The sequence below is a fragment of the Natrix helvetica genome, assembly GCF_964273705.1.
Source record: "Natrix helvetica genome assembly, chromosome: 7".
NCBI classification, from domain to species: Eukaryota; Metazoa; Chordata; class Lepidosauria; order Squamata; family Natricidae; genus Natrix; species Natrix helvetica.
In genome coordinates, this window is record NC_138558.1 from 50,134,918 (window position 1) to 50,154,041 (window position 19,124).

Consider the following 19,124-nt stretch of genomic DNA (forward strand, 5'->3'; position numbering starts at 1 on the left):
GGAAAAGCAAAATAGGATTATATTTATGAATGGTGAATTGGTATCAAGGTGAAGCCCAGACAAGACTGAATAGCTAGGAAGGCATTTCACGTATTCCATTAATGGACAGGGATTTTAATACAATAAAATAAATGAAGTCTAGACTGTTACCCTGTAATATATAAATTGACTCCCTATCCTATGAAAGAGTATATTTTTATCCAATTGAAATCTCCCTTCCGACATACAATTTACTTGGTTGTGGGAATTATCCCTAGACCCACATAAAAAGCAATTTCATATATTTCAATTAATATGCCTTTGTCCTAATTTGCATAGTTGTTTAAAAGTAATCTATGCAATTGCCCTGTAAAATGCTTAGAAAACCAGAAAGCTGTTTCTTGCAAATATAAAGAACTGTAGGTTCCTTTATCCAATCCGTAATTATTTACACAATATGAAATCACAAAATTGTATTTATTTTGTGCTTTAAAAAAAACCCTAAAATAACATTCCAAAATATTATTAAAATACAGGAATCTGTGGTCACCAAAATTATATTAAAATAATAAATATGATTTTGTTTTTAAATAATATTAATTTTTACAAATGACGATGGGCAAGGAAAAAGAAGAAACTTAAATAATAATTTTCCCACATCTCTTGGGGGTACAACCTATACTCGTTATAAAATACCCTCTGAATTCTACGGAATGTATGTCAGAGTAAACGTGGATGCAGACAGCCTGGTAATAAACTCTCAAAATGTGTGCTGCTCTCGGTATTGACTGGCAAGCAAAGACCTCTTGATTTCAATTATTGAATGGGAGGGGGAGATCTCACATATCTTAAATTATAAAATTGATGAAACAACTAACAGTCGAGAAGAGCTCTGGCTCCTTAATAATGTACTGCCCTGCTCGCCCAATCACACTCCATTTTTTCTCCTGAATATGTAACTGGAATGGTGAGGGGGGGGAGGCAATCTCAATGGGAGATAGAGATGAGGTGAATGCAATCAGCCAGATGTCAACCCTCCCTCAAGGCTCCCCGATTTCTTCATAAATCAATAATCGGAAGGAGTTAGGAAATTGGATGAATGGTTGCATGAAAGAAGATCTGAGTTCTTCAAGAATAAACGTGTTAAACTGTAATCCCATCGCTTAAACCCCAATTTTCTGAGAGATAAAGCCCACTGAATTAGTAGAACATATTTCAGGGCAGCTTTTCTCTGGATGGCTCCTCTTCAGCTGAATAAAATATTTAAGGAAGCACGCAAAGAACCCACCCGCCTGCATCTAATGCTCCCAAGCACCCAGCAATTGGGAGCGGCAACGATTTTCCTCCCCATTCCATAAACCTAAGTAAACCTGAACTCATTTAGATGGAATTCCTGCAAACGCTGTTTTTGAAATCAGTGAAATAAATCTAAAAGAGGAGACATACCTACGCAATGTTATAAACACTAGACACTATAGTAAAGATTTGCATTCCTCAATCACCAAAGGAATTGTTACCCAGCAATAGTGTATTGGAGGAAGGAGGAAGGAGGTAATGTCAGATTCATTTGATGAAATTATCAATATAGATTGTTGAAATCTGGAAATAATACACAAAAGAGTGAAAATAGGGGTTGGGGAGATGAAGAGACAGAAAAATCTTACTTTCTCGTCCATTTTGACTCATCCACTGCAAGGATAAGTCAAAATTGCACCAAAAAAATAAACTATGTTGGCAGACGATCAAAAACTTAAAGTGTAGGAGAGACAGCAGAACGTTTTTTTATTTCCAAGACATTCTTGGGTATCACTTTATGAATTCCTATTCCTTGCATTATCTTGGTGTCCTGCTTTAAAGACGCATGTACGTGCATTTTAATTGGGACCTACTGCTAGATACTGCTTTAAAAATTGGGACCTACTGCCCAATACTGCTTTAAAAACGCATGTACGTGCGTTTTAATTGGGACCTACTGCTAGATAAACCTGTCCAATTTAGCATGCAACACAAAGAAGCAACGGCATGCAGTCTAACCCTAAACGTCGCCGATTTAAAGGGGAAAGCCCGCTGTTTTGAATGAACTTGCTTAGATTTGTGGCCTCCAACACAGAATCGGTACTTGCCCTGTGGTGCTGGAGAGAGAGGAGGGGAGTGAGATGCTTTTGTTACTCTCCCGGGCAACTGTTTCCCTTGGGCCAAAGGCTTCGCGGGCAATTTCCAGAATCCGGATCGCAGATGGGGGGAAATTGCAGAGCCAGGCTCCTTTCTGTCTGAGTGGTGGACGGTCATTCCTTCCCAGTCATTTTTCTGCTTGCGGTGAGAATCCAAACAACCAAGGCTTATTATATCCAGCAGCTGTCGACTTGAGCATCCCTAAGAATAAATCGCATTCATTCAACATTGTATTATGACTGAGATGTTCTTGAGAGGAGTGGGCCATGTGATAATTAAGGGGCAAAAAAGGAAGCTATGAAGAAATAGCATCAACCCTCCGAGGCTGGAGTGCGGCTTAAAACACGCCAAAGTCTCCCCGCACATTGTAGAAGTAAGGGAGAGGGTGGAGTGGAGAAAAAACTGGCGTGTATTCCCCCACCAAATAATCCTTTTTAAGCCATCCTTTCCTCGATACATCGAGCTTTGCCGCTTGTAAACAATGAACATTTAAATTATCCTGTCCCTTCCTCCCTTGTTAAGGGGACTAAGAAAGGAAGAAGGCTCGCAGGGAAGGACAGCCAGAGAAACTCTGCACTTTGTATCTCTGGCCTGTGGCCTTTTAGTAGGTCTTTTGGATTCTTTTATTTGCATGGCCAAAGAAGACAGTGGGAAGCGAGTTTTGCCCAAGCTTACAGTTCTTTCCTGCTTCTCCCGCAGGCAGGCAGGCAGGCAGGGAGGGAGGGAGGGAGGGAGGGAGGGAGGGAGGGAAGGAAGGAAGGAAGGAAGGAAGGAAGGAAGGAAGGAAGGAAGGAAGGAAGGAAGGAAGGAAGGAAGGAAACTAACAGCGAACACATTTTGTCCAACTTAGACAAGGATAGAAAGAAAAGAAAGGAACAGATACAAGGAAAATGGAAACCAAGGCAAACCATCCGCATGTGAGAGAGATTTGTGACCTGGATACTCGTTCAGAGGTCGCCATTCCGCCGGTTCCACGCGTCCGGCTCCTGGGCCATCCAACAGTATCACCGTGTATCTGGCCACAGAACCGAAGAACCCCACTTGATCTTTGCTCTCCAGTGGCTGCAGCTCATGGAACAGACTGAAATGCGCCCTCCTTAAGTCTCTCTCCGCTCCTTTCGAAACCTCCCGGGCTGCCCAGAGCCCTTCGCGCTCCAGATTGTAATCTGCCCAAACTTCTAACAAAGCGCTCTGGAAGAGAAAGCAGACAGGCAAAGTTGAGAGTTCGGGGTGCAGGCCATCGAACTGCGAGACTGAAAAGGAAATTGCCTTTCATCGTTTTCCTCTTAACTTTCTCTTTCTGACTTCTTTCTTTTTTCCCCATTAATCCTTTTAATTATTGTTTCTTCATTTCACTTCTTTCAAACAACTCCCCCCCCCCATTGGTCTCATAATTTATTACAGTGTATTCCCATACACTACTACATTGCTATAGCATGCCTCTTAATTAACTTAAGAAAAGCTCAAACTCAGGAAAAGAAAACTATACCGCCTTGAACCGACTTCTTCGAACACATAACAAGCTTCCGAACTTGGCTACAACGCAGCCTCTCTCGGTGGAAGCTGTTGGTCCGCTCCGAGGGGATTACTTCGAAGCGGGATCTGTACAGAACGCAATCAATACACCTATAGGTGTGAGGCGTCAGTTCTCTGAAATTAATGTCGATTTACTAAAGAAGTGAACGGAGCATCTGTCTCTTTTGACTTTGTAAAAAAAAAAAACACATTAATTTATAGGAGCATGGAAGGAGCCCCAAAACGTACGCTTTACTGACTTCTATGGATCTTCCAAGTCCTTCTTAGTTAATAAGGAGGTGATCATATGGATTTGCCAAGGTGGCTCTTTATGGAAAAGTAAGGAAAACTCAGGGGGAGTTGTGGGAGGAAGTGAAGGCCGAATTGCCCTGCAGTATTATTTACAGTCAGGCAACTGTCACTCCGGAAAGCCGAAGGGTTCGGTTCAAGCAGCCACCTCTCTCGGAGACGAGAAAAGGGCCGCTCGCTGGGTCGGTGTCGGACGAGTACGAGTTTGTTTTTTGTTTGTTTGTTTGTTTGTTTGTTTTGTTGTTGTTCTCTCCGCTTTTCCTCTCCTCCCTCCGTTGTTTCTGGCCGGGAGTTTTCCTCGGAAACTCCGTAGAAGCAGCCGCAGCGCTTTGCCGAAGAAATGTCTCAAGAGCTACGTTTTCCTCGAGCTGGGGATCTAAGAAGTGCGGAAAAGCAAGTCCCTGTACCCTCATTGCTGCGCCGATAGCCAGGTTAACTCGTGTCGTCTGATGAAACACAATATGATGGAAACCAACGGCTGCTTTATGCCTTGCGCATCAGGGAAGTCATTCCAAAGTTTAGCGACTAACAATACAAATCCTAAAATGAAGGTGTTTAATTTAAAAAGAAACGAATCCCGGCTTTTCCTCAACAACCTGATCCGGTGTTGCGGCAAGGAATTCCGCTGGCTTGCCCTTAAATGCAGCAGGACTGCACGCATTCGTGGCGGGTAAACGCTCCTGTTGGAGAGGGCCGCTCTGCTTCCAAGGAACTATGCTAGGATCTGGGTGTAAATTGACTTAATGCCTCAACCGGAAAATCGGGATCAAGCCAAATGCTTGGATTTAACCGAATTGCCGGTGGGGGCTCCAAATGGCTTCCTTGCCTTTACTGCTCTCCTGACAGTCATCTGCCGCGCCGAAGGCAAGTCAAGCTCCCTGTGAAACCAGGGCCAAGTCCTCAGGTGCCTGTAAATAATTAAGATTGCGTTCATCGTCCTTTCCCACCTTAATGAGACTTAATATCAGGCCACCAGAGGATTCTAAATTTAAACAGGGGCAGGTTGCAGGCCAGACTAAGGGTGCCATTGACCGTCTTTATAGGGGGCATATTTAGTATTTGCCCATAGATGGTTATTTATTTTCATTTAACTCTCCATTTCTACATGAAGATTCCCCTGCATTCACATGTTGTGAAAAGACATTCATTTCAGATTGGCTTGTTTGGCCAAAAGAGATAACGACAGTTATAGGGTAAAGTTTATGCATCTTTTTTTTTTCATTTCAGTCTCAATCCTAGCCTTCATCTATCTGGTCTTGGGAGAATCTGCCGCTCTTCTGGGATTCCAGTAGAAATGGACGGGCTTCCCTTTGTGCAGTAAGGAGCAAAGGCCTAACACACACACACACACACACATTGCCTTTCTCCCATTGAGTCAAAGATTTCTTGAATAGGTTACAATGGAGCCACCAATGGCAACGGAATGCTTGGTGTTAGATTTAGCCATATTTAAAATGAATCAGTGAAATAAATGGGACTTTTCCCCACCTTTATTCAGAAAATTCCCTGGGAATGAGATTCAGAATTTGAATCCCATTCATTTAAGTTTAAATGTACTGAATGAGAGGCAGTCTTAATTTAACACGAACCAACAGCAAGGCTTCTCTTGCTGGCAGAAAACTTGTAGATTACTTGTGCACCTCTAAGAATGCTTACTCAGGAGTAAGTTCCACAGCTAGATATGAGCTGTAAGTCCCACAGCCCACTTTAATATGCACCCATCAGATTTTGTCTCACTTCTGTCTTTGGCTGTGACCACTTGAGGAGGGGGTAGCAGTGAGATCAAGCAGTAGTCTTGAAATAAAACAGGGTCCCATATTGCAAAATCCAGAGTTGGGTGGGAAGACCCCTTCTGTTTTGGCTGGATTTTTGATTGTTTCCTCCTCCTCCTCCTCCTCCTCCTCCTCCTCCTCCTCCTCCTCCTCCTCCTCCTCCTCCTCCTCCTCCTCCTCCTCCTCCTGATGAACCACAACCTATACACTTATTTTATGTATTCCTCTCCTTCTTTCCTATTTTCAGGTCACAGGTAAGCTTTGATTTTGCCTTCAGGAATTTTTCTTGAAGCAACAGAGACTAAGAAACTTTTATTCTTTGTACAATTCTATGATTGTGATCAGGAGAGAATTAAGCCCAGATGCTGGGTAAAGCAGCAGAAATAAAAAAAATAAAGTTTTCCAGGATATGTGTGATTATTTGATCTGTTGCTCCCTTTATGTTTGGGACTGCGTCCTAAACTATTTTAACCTTACTCTTCTTCCCAAGAGTGCAGGTGGCGGGAATCTTTCCCCCCACATATCGATCCTATCTCAGGGACAAGGCTAGAAGATGCCTAAGTTCAAATTTCTAGCACACGCATGAAATGAACTTTCCCTTGTTTTTGTGTGTTCAACATTTCATATGCACAAAAATTACATGTGAATACTATTTTTTTTTAATCAGGGCTTTGTTACCTACCATACTTTATAAAGTTCAAGTCCTGCCTTAGCCAGCTGGGTGCATTCTCTCTCAGGCCAACCCAACCCACGCTATCCCATAGAGTTGTAGATGTAGGGAAAATAGGAAGTAAAGTATGTTGGCTAAATTCACTGCCTTGAATTATATGTAAAAATAACAAAGGAAGGATATATTTATATATACTTTAGCCTAATATTACTGTTAGATCACACATGTTTTCCTCATGTTTTCTGGCCCACACTATTAGTCACAGTCATAAAGTAGCTGTTCAGATGTGTCTTGTATTGTTAAATATAAAAGGTACAAGGATATGCTTAGATATTTTTAGCAGAAATATATTACTTACTTACTTAATATTTGATTACTTACCCAGGCTAAATGAAGGGGCGGCTGATTTCAGGTGGTAATACCGGACAGGCCAAAAAGCCTAGGGCAGGAAGCATTAAGATTAAAATAATGCTTAAGGCAAGAAAGGCATTAATTCATGGCTCAGGTCAACATTTTGAACAACTGACTGTTTCCTTAATATCAGATCCAGTTCTCCCCCTTTTAGAGCATACAATTCCTTCTCCCCCCCCCCAATTATCCTTTTGCTTTCCTCTTCTTTTGGAGGAGAGGGTATTTTTATTTATTTATGTTTGTATATGAATAACACTGAACAAGCAGGCATCGTTTTATATCAAAGGAATCTTATACAGACCTTGAGGTCTCATTGGCTGCAATAAGGTGGCTTGCAAAAATAGACTCATTAATAGCATTTTCAGGAGAATTGTGGCCCTATAGCGGGATCCCTTCTCATTATACTCCAGATCTTGATTTCTTTCTGGACCATGGAGAGGTTTACATTTATGAGACAATAAATGACAATGTCAATGGCTTTCTCAGCATCGGATATTCTCCCCTCATCTTTGTAAATGTAATATTAGTATAATTTAACCAAGTTTAGCTATAGGCATACTTTTATATCAAATATACAATGCTATTGTATTCTGGTATATTATTCATTGGTTAGCAATATATATATATACTTACATCATACTATCATAGTATAATAATACATCTGAACTGAGACAGTCAAACGTTTTACTTTCAATCCATTTTAATAGTTAAGATTTTCCACCAAAACACAGGGAAGGCACGAAGATACTTACAGGAAAGCATTGTTTAAATACTTGCATTAATCTCTGAATGCTGAGGGGGGTGGGTGGGGGCGGGCAGAGACTTTTCCTGGTTTGTTTTAATTACATTACGGATAGAAACGGCAGCCAATCCTAAAGGAGAAGCTGAACAATTAGCAGCGCGAAGATCAAAAAACGTTTTGCGGCTCAAAGCGAAATACCCCGCCCCCGTCTGTAGTGATTGGCTTAAAGAGCCTCTGACGACATATATTAACCCGAACTATCCTAAAGATGTAGCTGTACGTGGAGACCAAGCTGGGAAAATCGACCAGCGCTTTGCGCAGCTCCGACTCTGCTATCTAAGCGTTGTGCTCTGTTTCCTCCTCTGCCTCTTTCTTCCCTCTTTCGCCCTTTTTCGAGACCATACTTATCACTCTTCTCAGCGGGTTCCACGTCAGAGCAGGAAGACCGCCGGATTTCCCCTCCTCACCCAAAACGGACTCGCTGGGTTTTGTAGTCCCGGGAGCGGAGTAAGAAGAACTGGAATCCCAGAGGAAGGAGGCTGCTGCTCGCACTTTAATCGAAGGAGACGCGATTCCCGTCCAGGCGGCGGGCCTGGGGAGCCGGGCGGCAGAGGGGAGGGAGACGCGGGGACGTTAGGGGGGGGGGGAAAGCAGGTGTAAGTAAGCAGCCCTTCCTTTCTGGCTATTTTGTTCGCTAACTACTCGGAAGACGCCAAGGGAGGAGAGCTCATCCATTCGGGGAGGGGGCGCTGCTTTCCTTACCTTTTCTGCAGCTTCCAAGGTTAAGCCCCCTCCCGCCCCGTATGAGTGCGGCGGTGGGGACTGATCCTGCCCTCTCGGCGCCCGGGGGACTTGGCAGCGCCTGCCCGATGGCGACGAGCTGGTGCTAAGGCGGGGGTCTTCACGGGAGCGGAGATCCAGGGGAGAGGATCCGGGGTGGCGGGCGGCCGGGGAAGGCCGGCGGCGATGAGTTTGGTAGGTGGCTTTCCCCACCATTCGGTGGTCCACCATGACGGCTACCCCTTCGCCGCTGCCGCAGCAGCAGCAGCAGCCGCCGCCGCCAGCCGCTGCAGCCACGAGGAGAACCCCTACTTCCACGGCTGGTTGATCAGCAGCCACCCTTCGGAGATGTCGCCGCCCGACTACAGCATGGCGCTCTCCTACAGCCCCGAATACGCCAACGGAGCGCCAGGCCTGGAGCATTCCCACCACTACGTGGGCGGCGTGGCTCCCCCTGGTAGTGACGGCGGGCCGCCGGGCTTGGGAGGCGGCCCCCGGCCGGTCAAACGGCGCGGCACGGCCAACCGCAAGGAGCGGCGCAGGACTCAGAGCATCAACAGCGCCTTCGCCGAGCTGCGCGAGTGCATCCCCAACGTCCCGGCCGACACCAAGCTCTCCAAGATCAAGACCCTGCGCTTGGCCACCAGCTACATCGCCTACCTCATGGACCTCCTGGCCAAGGACGACGCCAACGGCGAGGCCGAGGCCTTCAAGGCTGAGATCAAGAAGACCGACCTCAAGGAGGACAAGAGGAAGAAGGAGCTGGTCAGTGTCTGCCGCGGGGCCCGGGAGGGAATGGGGCGGGGAAGGCGAGCCTCACAGGCCCCCAGCGCCGAAGCCTCTCTGCTTAGGCCGGCACTCTCTCTTCTGACGGGCCGCTGAAACGGAGCGGGCCGCGCTTCTTAGTCTCACCCGGCTAAGCCCGCCCTTAATCGATTGAAATGTAGGGACCAACCGGGCAGACGGGGGAAGACAGTGAGTTTCGGGTAATGCAACAAAAGCCCGGGTCGTTTCTTAGGCGTCCCGGGTGGATCCAGGAGGAAGGTTCCTCCAATGCCTTTGGAATGGGGCTGCGAGGCTTGCTTGAGGGCCCAGAGAAACAATAGCCTGGTATCCCCGACCCCAAGCCAAGAATCATGGAGCCAAAATGAGTAGGGAAGAATTTGACCCTGGTCAGGGCTGGCCGTAGGGGATAGAGGTAATGATTTTGGCTTGATTTCCAAATAAAATATTCTCAATTTGATTGTATTTCAAATTTTGTTTAAATAGTGCATAATGTTTTTTGGAGTTCAGAACCAGGTGAATGGGAGGCCATTGGCTAGCAGAATATGCCCACCCCAAGTATGCATTGCATTCCTGTGGCCGATTGGAAATGGCCCTCGAGATAGTCATATATTAATTCATATGTAATAAAACACCCGTCTTCCTTTATTCCAAAGGAAGACTTTTTAAAAATGACAAAGAGAGGGAAGATTCAGAGATAGGATCGCTGGCTGGAGCAGCCCTTTCACTTCCCTTCTGACCAGCTTTACTGGGTTGCTGTGTAACTAACACAGGTCGGTGAGTGGAAGGGAGAAAATATTTCTTTAGATGAAATTGCAACTCATCTTTAAAGTAAACCCCATCCCTTTCAGCTGCATTGGTTTCTAGTCTCAAGGCCTTTTAGGATGGCAGACATGCGAAACTAGTCAAGGATTCACAAATTGGCTAAAGGAGTCCACTAGGATTTTGTAGAAACTGTCTTGGGAGCCAACATCTTTATAAATTTGTCCCTGAATGAAATCCTTTGGAATGTTCTCAGCAATGATAAGCAGAGGGATCTACTAAGAATGCCTTTTAAAAATCACTAGCTTTGGGGGGGGGGGGGGGACTATTTCTCTCATTGTTCTTGCTTTAGGTCTCCAATGTTGGAAAAGTTTCTATTCCAGTTTAAATCCAAGTGTTTAGTTTTTGTTCAGTTGTGGGTTGGAAAAGATCCTAATTTCAGTTTGAGGATGAAGCTGAATCAGTTTGCATCAGTTTGCAACGCACCCACCCCCCAGATACTAGTTTCCCATCACAATCCACATTTTGACTTTAAATTGTTAATTGAGGCCCTAGAACATCAGAGTTCTAGAATTTAGAGCTGTCTCAGGAAAGGAATATAATTTGGGAGAAGGAAGGGAGGATGGCAGACACCTTCTATTGTTATGCCTACAATAGCAACTGCCTTGCAAACCCAGAGGAATTGGAATAGTTTGACTCTAAATTTCAAGTAATATTGCAGTTTTAGATTTATATTCCTTCTTCCCCCCCCCACCCAGAGTCAATGAGTATTCTTTGTCACTGCATAAACATGCAAACTGCAAAATATGAAATTTTCTTCAACCTGGTAACCTACAGATAGCTACAAATTCAATCATCCTCAACAGAAGTTACAACACAGCTGGCAGGCACCAGCCTGGGGAAACATGTATAATTGGATAATAACTGAAATCTCCAAAAGTTGTACTTGCTTCACGCTGCTTTGTGGTTTCTATTTAATTTCTTTCAGAAAATATCCAAGTCTTTTTGCTTCCATTCGTACAATACACTAAATGGGGGTGTTAGAATTAGAATGGAAGCACAACTTTTATTTTAAACCAACTACACCTTAAATAGCTTATAAGAAGCCCTTCTTCTATCAACGATTCCAATTATCATGTTTCTTGATTTCTTGCAAGCTAAAAGCAGTGGAAAAAGCTTGAGTGTAAGCAGGTTTGCCCATGTGATCAATTGACAGTCTCTGATTATTTTATTTCATATTTTGGGATGCTGTTTATGGAAAATAAATGTTGTCATGTTTTGGGGCATGAAAGCTAAAAGATGCATCCCCAAGCAGACTAGAAGAATTAAGGTTACAAACAAGCCTGACAGTCATTTTAAGATGCAGTTTGGGAAAGGGCCAAGATAAGGAAATGGATAAATTCCAAATTGGAATTTCATTTCAAGCAGGCATGCTAGCCCACTGAAATTGATGGAATATGTACATATATGAATTTTATAGCAGCTGGAGCATTCAGTGGATTGGGGCCTCAAAATCCACATTCACCAGAAAAAATTCACTGGAAAAAATAATGGCATTTTGATCAAAATATCTCCCATATAAAATATGTATCCAATTTTGGAGATTAATATATGGAAAGTGATTTAATTTTTGAAGGCTAAACCTTTTTGAATAGGGTCAAACCTCTTTGTAGAACTGTGGTTAGAATAAAAAAAAATACCAGGAAGTTTAGTATTTGCTCTTTAACTCGCGTAGTAGGGTGACTCTTTCCCTGGATCAGCTATCCTCCCAATGGGGGGACGGGGACCCTTTCCTTAAATTGAGATTGTGTCAATATCTGAGGCAGCTCATTTAACACTCATTTAAACTCACCTTTAGCACGTGTGTTAAAATTGAGACATCAATTTTTTTTCTTGCAGATATGGTGCAGACAATATATAGACAAAATGATGAATTTGGGGACTGGGCTATGTGTGTGTATTTTACAGCAAGTTTACTAAGAGGCTTACTCTGCACAGGCTGCGCATTTTGCATCAGTACAGTCACAAGTACAGTCTCAGGCTATTTGGCTATACATTTGCAATTAAGACGACCCCATGATCATGAGAAGCATTTTTTATTTGAGACTTAGATACACTTATTTTAGTAAGTATGCGCGCGTGTTCCCCTGATTCACCCAGAAAGGAATTCCAACAATCAAAGTTGTTAAAATCTGGGTTACATTGCAATGTTTAGTGATTGCGCCGGTCTGGAAGACGTAAAACTGAATGGGTACCCCATAAATTTAGAAGGGAGAGTAAGGTTTCTTTGACCACAGTTCCCTTGCAACCCCAGGACAACCCCAGCACGCACCTACCAAGAAGTAAACGCCCGTTGAAATGAACGGCGCTTGCTTCCGAGTTGTGGATATCTACGATTGCAACTTTAATTTGTGAACCGCCGGTGGCTGCGAATAAACCGGCTTCTGAAAAAATAAAACACCGAATCTGATTTTCGGGTTTTCTGTTCTGCGGCCAGTCCCGCAGAATCTCCCCAAAGGGGGTCCGGTGGGTGGTAGTGATCCAGAAATGAGAGGAAGGATAATGGCTTTGTCTCTCCTCTTCACCCTTTTTTTCTCAAACAGAACGAGATCTTGAAAAGTACAGTGAGCAGCAGCGACAAGAAAACCAAGGGAAGGACTGGCTGGCCTCAGCACGTTTGGGCTCTGGAGCTCAAGCAGTGAAGGCGAGTGTGAAGAGTGGAGAATTTGTCCCTTCTGGGACTCTGGACCTTCCAAGCGAGGTTGCTCAGCTGAGGACTTTTCCTTCTTGCCCTTGTTTTTGGAATCGTATGGTTTATTTATGTGCAATTTCCCTCCCCTAGTCTTTCTCCTTTTAAAAAAAAATGTGGATCCTGGAAGAAAAGCATTCCATAGTTCAATGAAATAAATGAAGAGGAAAACTCCGGCGTGGTATGGTAAGGAGAAACACGATCTCCAAAGCGTGGTTCCCTCTTCCAACGTGATGAATGTTATGTTGCTTTGTTTGTATAGAACCCAGGATTCAAAAGGAAATCAAAATCAAAAAATGAAGGCATTAGTGTGTAATATGAAATGTATATCTTTAATACCTGCTCTGTTTTGAATGATTGTGGATGATAACTGTAAGCCAGTTGCTTCCCCCGTCTCTCTCTCCCCCCCCCCCCCAGGTTTCCTATCTTACGCGAGGTAGGACTCCAGAGTTGTGAGCGTTCCCACTCCCCTCCCTTCCCCTCCCCCATCCCACAGTGAAGAAAATAGTGTCTAACAGTTCTTTGTTAATCTGCACTTCAGTCCTAAAGGAAGCAAAACAAAAATTAAAATTAAATTTAAGCAAACTACAATTCGTGCTGTTGAATAATTAATATTGCAAGTCCCAAAGGTTGTAAGTATTCGTTGGATCATTGAGTGTATTTTTTTAAAGTTAAAATAATTACATTTTATAACCTGAAAGGCTTTAAACCCAACCTCAAAATCTTTTGTAAAAAAAATATATATCTAAACATTAACCAAAGAGGTTGGTTAAAGTGAACTAAAAATACAATTCAGTTATGAAGACAATATATAAAATCGATCCTGTGTGCGATTGGCTGGGGAAATAACGTCGAACCCTCTAAGATTACTACTGCCGAGTAACTGTGCTTAAGAACAGTTTGTAGTTTTGTCCGGTTGTTTTTTTAAAAAAAACAAGGCTTTTATTTGGGAAACGAGCAGAGGTTACGTCGGCGGTTTGGAAACTGAAAAGCCAAAAGATATTCCAAGGGCGGGACATGTTTATTCAATTGTTATGATTTTGAGATTTTGGCTAGGAGCAGCTTTTTCTCAAAGGGACATTCCTTTGTGATCAAAAGAGAGAAGCCCTCTTAGCGTTTTAATTTATGTAAGAGTCGCTATGAAAAAAAGGAACGCCAGAAACCCACTTTTCCTTTGCTTTCTGGGGACGAGGAGAGGGGTAGAGTCCGCTTACTTTTGCACTGCCATTTTTACTGATGGGACTAATAATTTACCGCGGCCTTTGAAAGGTGTTTGTTGTGAAAGAGGGAGGAAAGCAAAGACGGAAGCTAATCTGGGTCTGTCTTTCACACTTATCAGAGTGAGGGTGCCCCCCACGCCGGCTTCGCTGCTTGGCGTGGGCCTTCCAGTTTGTAAGGCGAAGTTAGGAGCGGTTTCTGACGGCAAATCACCGGGGGCCTTTGGCTGGGCTAGGCCAACGCATAGTTAAGCGGGTCGGTTGGCCTGATTACATAACAATCTAGGCATCTGGAAAATGTGTGAGAGAGCCATTTACACACGGAATGTGAGTGCCTTTCTCCTTACTTTGCGATATCCCCGAACTAACATTTTCCAAAGGCCTTTTTTATTTTAACTCACCCCCCTCCCCCAAATGCTCTGGCAAAAGGCTGGCGAATTAGAATTGGCTTGTTTGCATAGGAGGAGAGAGGAGAGGGGGGCTTGCGATGCGGGGCGATAGTGGCGCTTGGAACCACACGGGGAGAAAAAAAGGTGCTGGACTACGTTGCCATGTCTTCCGCTCGAGTCTTAAAACTGACCGGGGCCCCGGTCATTCCTATATAAAGGCAATTGGTCCGACGCCTTGGGAAGTCGCGGTGTAAGAAATCGCGTTTTGCAGAAACGTTTGGTTTCTTTCCGGCCTCTGTGGGCAACAGGCATTACCTACCGGTAGAACTCAAATCTGAATATCCAGCAGAGAAAACGCGCAATCCTGCGATCCTAATAATTACCGCTATAAAATTTTCGGGTTGAGCTGTAAGATCTAATGGCCACAAGACGCGGAAAGTGGGGGAGATTAAGATCGCTTCCTTGATCGCTCTTTGTTAGGGACTAAGTGACCGGAACTGTTCACTTTTCTTTTCTTTTCGCTTGCTCCTTTTTTTGCATCTGTACCCCCTAGCGTGCAATGGAACCTCTCCTGCACGTTGGCTCTGCTCCAGATCCAAAGGAAAAGGCATACGTGCCAGTTATAGTAAAGACACCAAGAGATTTTTCCAATGTCCTCGATGACTGCTCGCTCCTCTCCTTTTTCAACGGCAGTTGTTTTGCCCCATTGGCAGGTCTCGCTGACTACAGGAAGGTTGCGAGGTTAGAACAACCGGCCAGAATGATGTGCCCTTTTCTAGCACTGGGGTCAGACTCTTTGGACTAGCCGGTGCACTTGCTTTCCAGAAAACGCCCTTCTCCTTAAAAACAAGAAAGAGAAAGAGAAGAAAATCACTGCTACTGCAGCTGAAGTTGGATCCCACCGGGGCCTCCGCTTCCTTTCCAGGATTTGTCCTGGGCGTTAATGTTCAGGTCACCAAAGTTTCGGGTCAGCCCTTCCCCGCCTGGAAAATTTCTAGTCTCCAGGCACAATCGCATGTAATCAATATACGATGATTTCATCAACCTATAAACACAATGCTTCACACTGGACTTGTTTTTTTTTTAAAAAAAAAAAAGCTCTTGCTTTCAGTCAGATGGTTCGAATTCTGGGCCCGCCAGTACTTTCCTTTTTAAAATATTTCCCACTTTAAGGGAAGTAACGTATTGCTTCCGCCTAAGTCACTTCTAATTCTCAGACACTAGGGAGAACTCTAACCAGCGTCTGGTTAATTTAGAGAAGTTACTTGAGGAAGCCAGTCTTCTTCTCACGCCAGGGTTCGCAGCTCAGACAAAGCAGGAAGGACAATTGGGAAGAAGTTATTTCCAAGAACTCGGAGAAACAATAAATATTGCGGTCTTTTGGGTGAACTCTATGGTGGATTCCTCATCTATCTTTCTGAAAGTGAACGGGGGCGCGCGTGCATTCAGGCAACGCTGGGGTGATGAAGTGAAAGCCGGGAGTGAAAAGGCAGGATCCAGCTCATAGTCCGGAGTTTTCCAAGGTGCATTCCAGTTTAGGTTTATTCGGATATAGTTATTGGGGGAATCATCGTAAAGGTGAACGGTACTACCTGTGCTGCCCTATACGTTAATCAGAGTTCAGAAGCATATGGTTAAAATATCTATTTTAGATTAAAACTAACCAGAACTAACATTTCCTTCTCAGATGGCAACATCGCTTGTAAGTAAGCATTTTCAAAGATCATTTCAGGCAATGAGATTTCAAACCTAGGAGCTCAGGATCGAGGGCATAAAGAATGAATGATACCAGTCAGTAACTGGAAAACTTTCCTTCCTTCGTCGCAAAAATGATCCCTAAACTTTGGGCTTTAAAATGGTCTCTTTCGGTCAGCTGGCGGTCCCGGGGAAAAGGTGATGGCGAGCGACGAAGTGTCTAGAGAGGGAGGCGGAGGGAAGGGCTTTTTTTAATTGCTCGGTAATGGGGCTGTTGCTATTTTCTCAGGAGCAATCATTCCTGGAGCTAAATCGCAAGAGCCCTAGACAGGCCGGAGCCGACAAAAATGTAGCTTTTGACGTTAAAAGCTAAATGGGGAAGCGGGGCGGTGGGAAGGTAAATTGATGGCCGATTGGGATGTCAGGAGTCCTGGCCCCAAATCGCTGGATTGGAGCGGCGGGCCTGATAAGGTCCTCGTCAGAGTACGTGGTCCTTTCGGGCAGCGATTGGCGGGGACCTAGGACGGGTCTGGCAGGGGGGGGGGGAGAAGAGGCTTCTCACAGCCCGCTCTCTCTCCCTCCTTCCCCCTCTCCTCCTTTCTCCCTATCTGCAAAGTTCTCGCGAAGGTCAAGCTTGAACTCTCCCCCTCGCCTTTTGAACGCGCGCGCGCAGATCCTACAGGGGCCAGAACAGCTCTGGGCTGAGCCGCACCGTGGAGTGGGGGCTTGCTCTTTTTGCCGCCTTCCGGCTGGGAAAAAATGGCTTTAAAAAGCGAATATCTCATAAGTAATCGGAGGAGAAAATTAACGAAGAAGGTTGGCGAAAAAGAAGCTAGTGCAAGTGTTCTGAAAATTAAGGGGGGAAAAGCGTCCCCACGGAAAAGTCAAAGGGCTGTGCAATCTTTTTTCGGTGCAATCCGAAAAAGCTCCTGCCCTTGCGAGGCTTCTTGGGTGTAAGGTTCCGGCTGATGGAGGCAGTACTGGTGTCCGGGACTTTGGGTTATTTTCCGCTTAGAACGGGCTCCGTTTCAAGGGAAGAAAGTTTCCAGCCGGAAACCGGAATCACGCTGGCTTGGAGCCCTGTACTATCCTTTGGGTCTACTTAAGCCCATGGAAGACAACTAGCCTCTAGCCAGTTTTGAGCCGGTTTATCCCATGGATGATTAGAGATAAACTCTAAATAGGGATCAGTCTGGATTGCAAACCCACAATTTCTATTTTTTTAAAAATCCCGACCATAACCAATCGCAACGCTTTAAAAATACACCATAAATATATATAAAAGAAAATCCATAAAAACATTCCTTTTAAATTGAGATAAATCCTATTTTTCCCCCTTCCCTTTTAAAAAGAGCAACATGTCTTTGGGCATCTTGATGCTGAACTGGCATGCAAGCTTCCACAGGCTGTACCAAGATTCTTCGTTAGTTGCAGCAATAAATAAAAAATAAAAACAAATCCATTGCTCCGTTTTTCTGGATATTCTATCTGTACTGTACATTAACAAACTGCAATGGCAAAAATATTTATATCTCATTAAATTTGATGGAATTTCTCCTAAATAATAGTTGCATAGGACTCCTGCTGTCCAACCCCTCATTGCAACCTGAGCTTGCTTGAAATGCCAGCAGGACTTACTTTCTAGTAAATGTGCCAATGAGTTAAAGTTTTAAAGTTCAATAATAGACTGATGCACAGATTTCCGAAGAAATGCATTCTACTGGGGACAACAGACAGATTTTAAATGTGAAGTGGGGAGAGGAACTCTAGAAAGATGTTATATCTAACATCTTTCTAGAGTTCCTCTCCCCACTTCACATTTAAAATCTGTCTGTCTAAAATCTGTCTAAAATATCTCTCTCTCTCTCTCTCTCTCTCTCTCTCTCTCTCTCTCTCTCTCTCTATATATATATATATATATATATATATATATATATATATATATATATATATATATATATATATATATATATATATATATACATACATACATACATACACACACACACACACACACACAGATATATATATATATATATATATATATATATATATATATATATATATATATATATATATATATATATATACATACATACATACACACACACACACACACACACACAGATATATATATATATATATATATATATATATATATATATATATATATATATATATATATTTGTGTTACAACCCCTGGTATGCCTAAATCCCAGTAAGGGTATGGCTAGCTGATGAGAGCTAATTAGCTCGAAATAGATCTATACTAGTCTCCCTTTATTTATTTATCAGTACAAATACAACACACACACACACACACACACACACACACACACACATATATATATATATATATATATATATATGAGAGAGAGATATATATTTTACTCTATATATGTTATATATATATTATAAAAGATTATATATATATATATGTATGTATGTATGTATGTATGTATGTATGTATGTATGTATGTATGTATGTATGTATTTGTGTTACAACCCCCTGGTATGACTAAATATGGGAGGAAGGTCACTACTCCCTCTTTCTGTCCTTCGGCTTATCACAGAAGACCATGCAGGCAGAAAACCATATTTTTATTTTTTATGTTGCCTTTTTATATTTGTGTTGTATTTGTACTGATAAATAAATAAAGGGAGACTAGTATAGATCTATTTCGAGCTAATTAGCTCTCATCAGCTAGCCATATCCTTACTGGGATTAGAACCCGGGCTGTATATATCTTAGGCAGGAGTCTTAGCCACTAAGCCACGGGCTCTTTTCCTACAGATACCAAAACCAGGACAGGCTTCATACTTTCTAAAAAATGACTGGTGAAGGTAGCAGACTTAATGAGAAGGGATCTACACTGAGAAATGGCTGGGGTCTTTCCAAAGCATAGAATGCTTATTGGATGAGGACAGATGGAATTGGCTTGCTAGACAACAGAAACTTGTGGGAGCGGTTCCTTCTCACTTGCTTATTTTCAATTTACACTGCTTTAAGAGTTAACTGGTTTTGTCAATTACCTGGCATTCTGATCCTAAACACATTTGCTTAGAATTAAGTCTCTTTGATTTCAATGGGACTTTACTTTCCTATAATATCTTCCGTCTGGACTGTGTTCTTTTAGAGCTTTACAGGAGTGCTGCTGCAAAGTATTTTTATGTACACT

General features: G+C 43.3%; 1 protein-coding gene and 1 long non-coding RNA gene across 3 annotated transcripts; one reads left to right on the forward strand and one right to left on the reverse strand.

Moving 5' to 3' along the window:
* Positions 1 to 486: 486 nt before the first annotated feature.
* On the reverse strand, positions 487 to 7,564 carry LOC309395480. 2 transcript variants are annotated; one of them, XR_014175912.1, is made up of 4 exons: positions 7,462 to 7,563; positions 3,087 to 3,342; positions 1,911 to 2,352; positions 487 to 1,828 (listed from the first exon to the last, which is right to left on the reverse strand). It is a non-coding gene; the product is annotated as an uncharacterized lncRNA (long non-coding RNA). The 2 variants fall into 2 exon arrangements; XR_014175911.1 differs by having other exon boundaries at positions 487 to 2,352; positions 7,462 to 7,564.
* Positions 7,565 to 7,831: 267 nt separating this feature from the next.
* Positions 7,832 to 16,486, forward strand: HAND2 (heart and neural crest derivatives expressed 2). Its single transcript, XM_081959769.1, has 2 exons — positions 7,832 to 9,115; positions 12,499 to 16,486. The coding sequence occupies exons 1-2, from the start codon at positions 8,537 to 8,539 to the stop codon at positions 12,595 to 12,597; spliced, it is 678 nt and encodes a 225-aa protein (XP_081815895.1). The 5' UTR covers positions 7,832 to 8,536; the 3' UTR covers positions 12,598 to 16,486.
* The last annotated feature ends 2,638 nt before the right edge of the window (positions 16,487 to 19,124 follow it).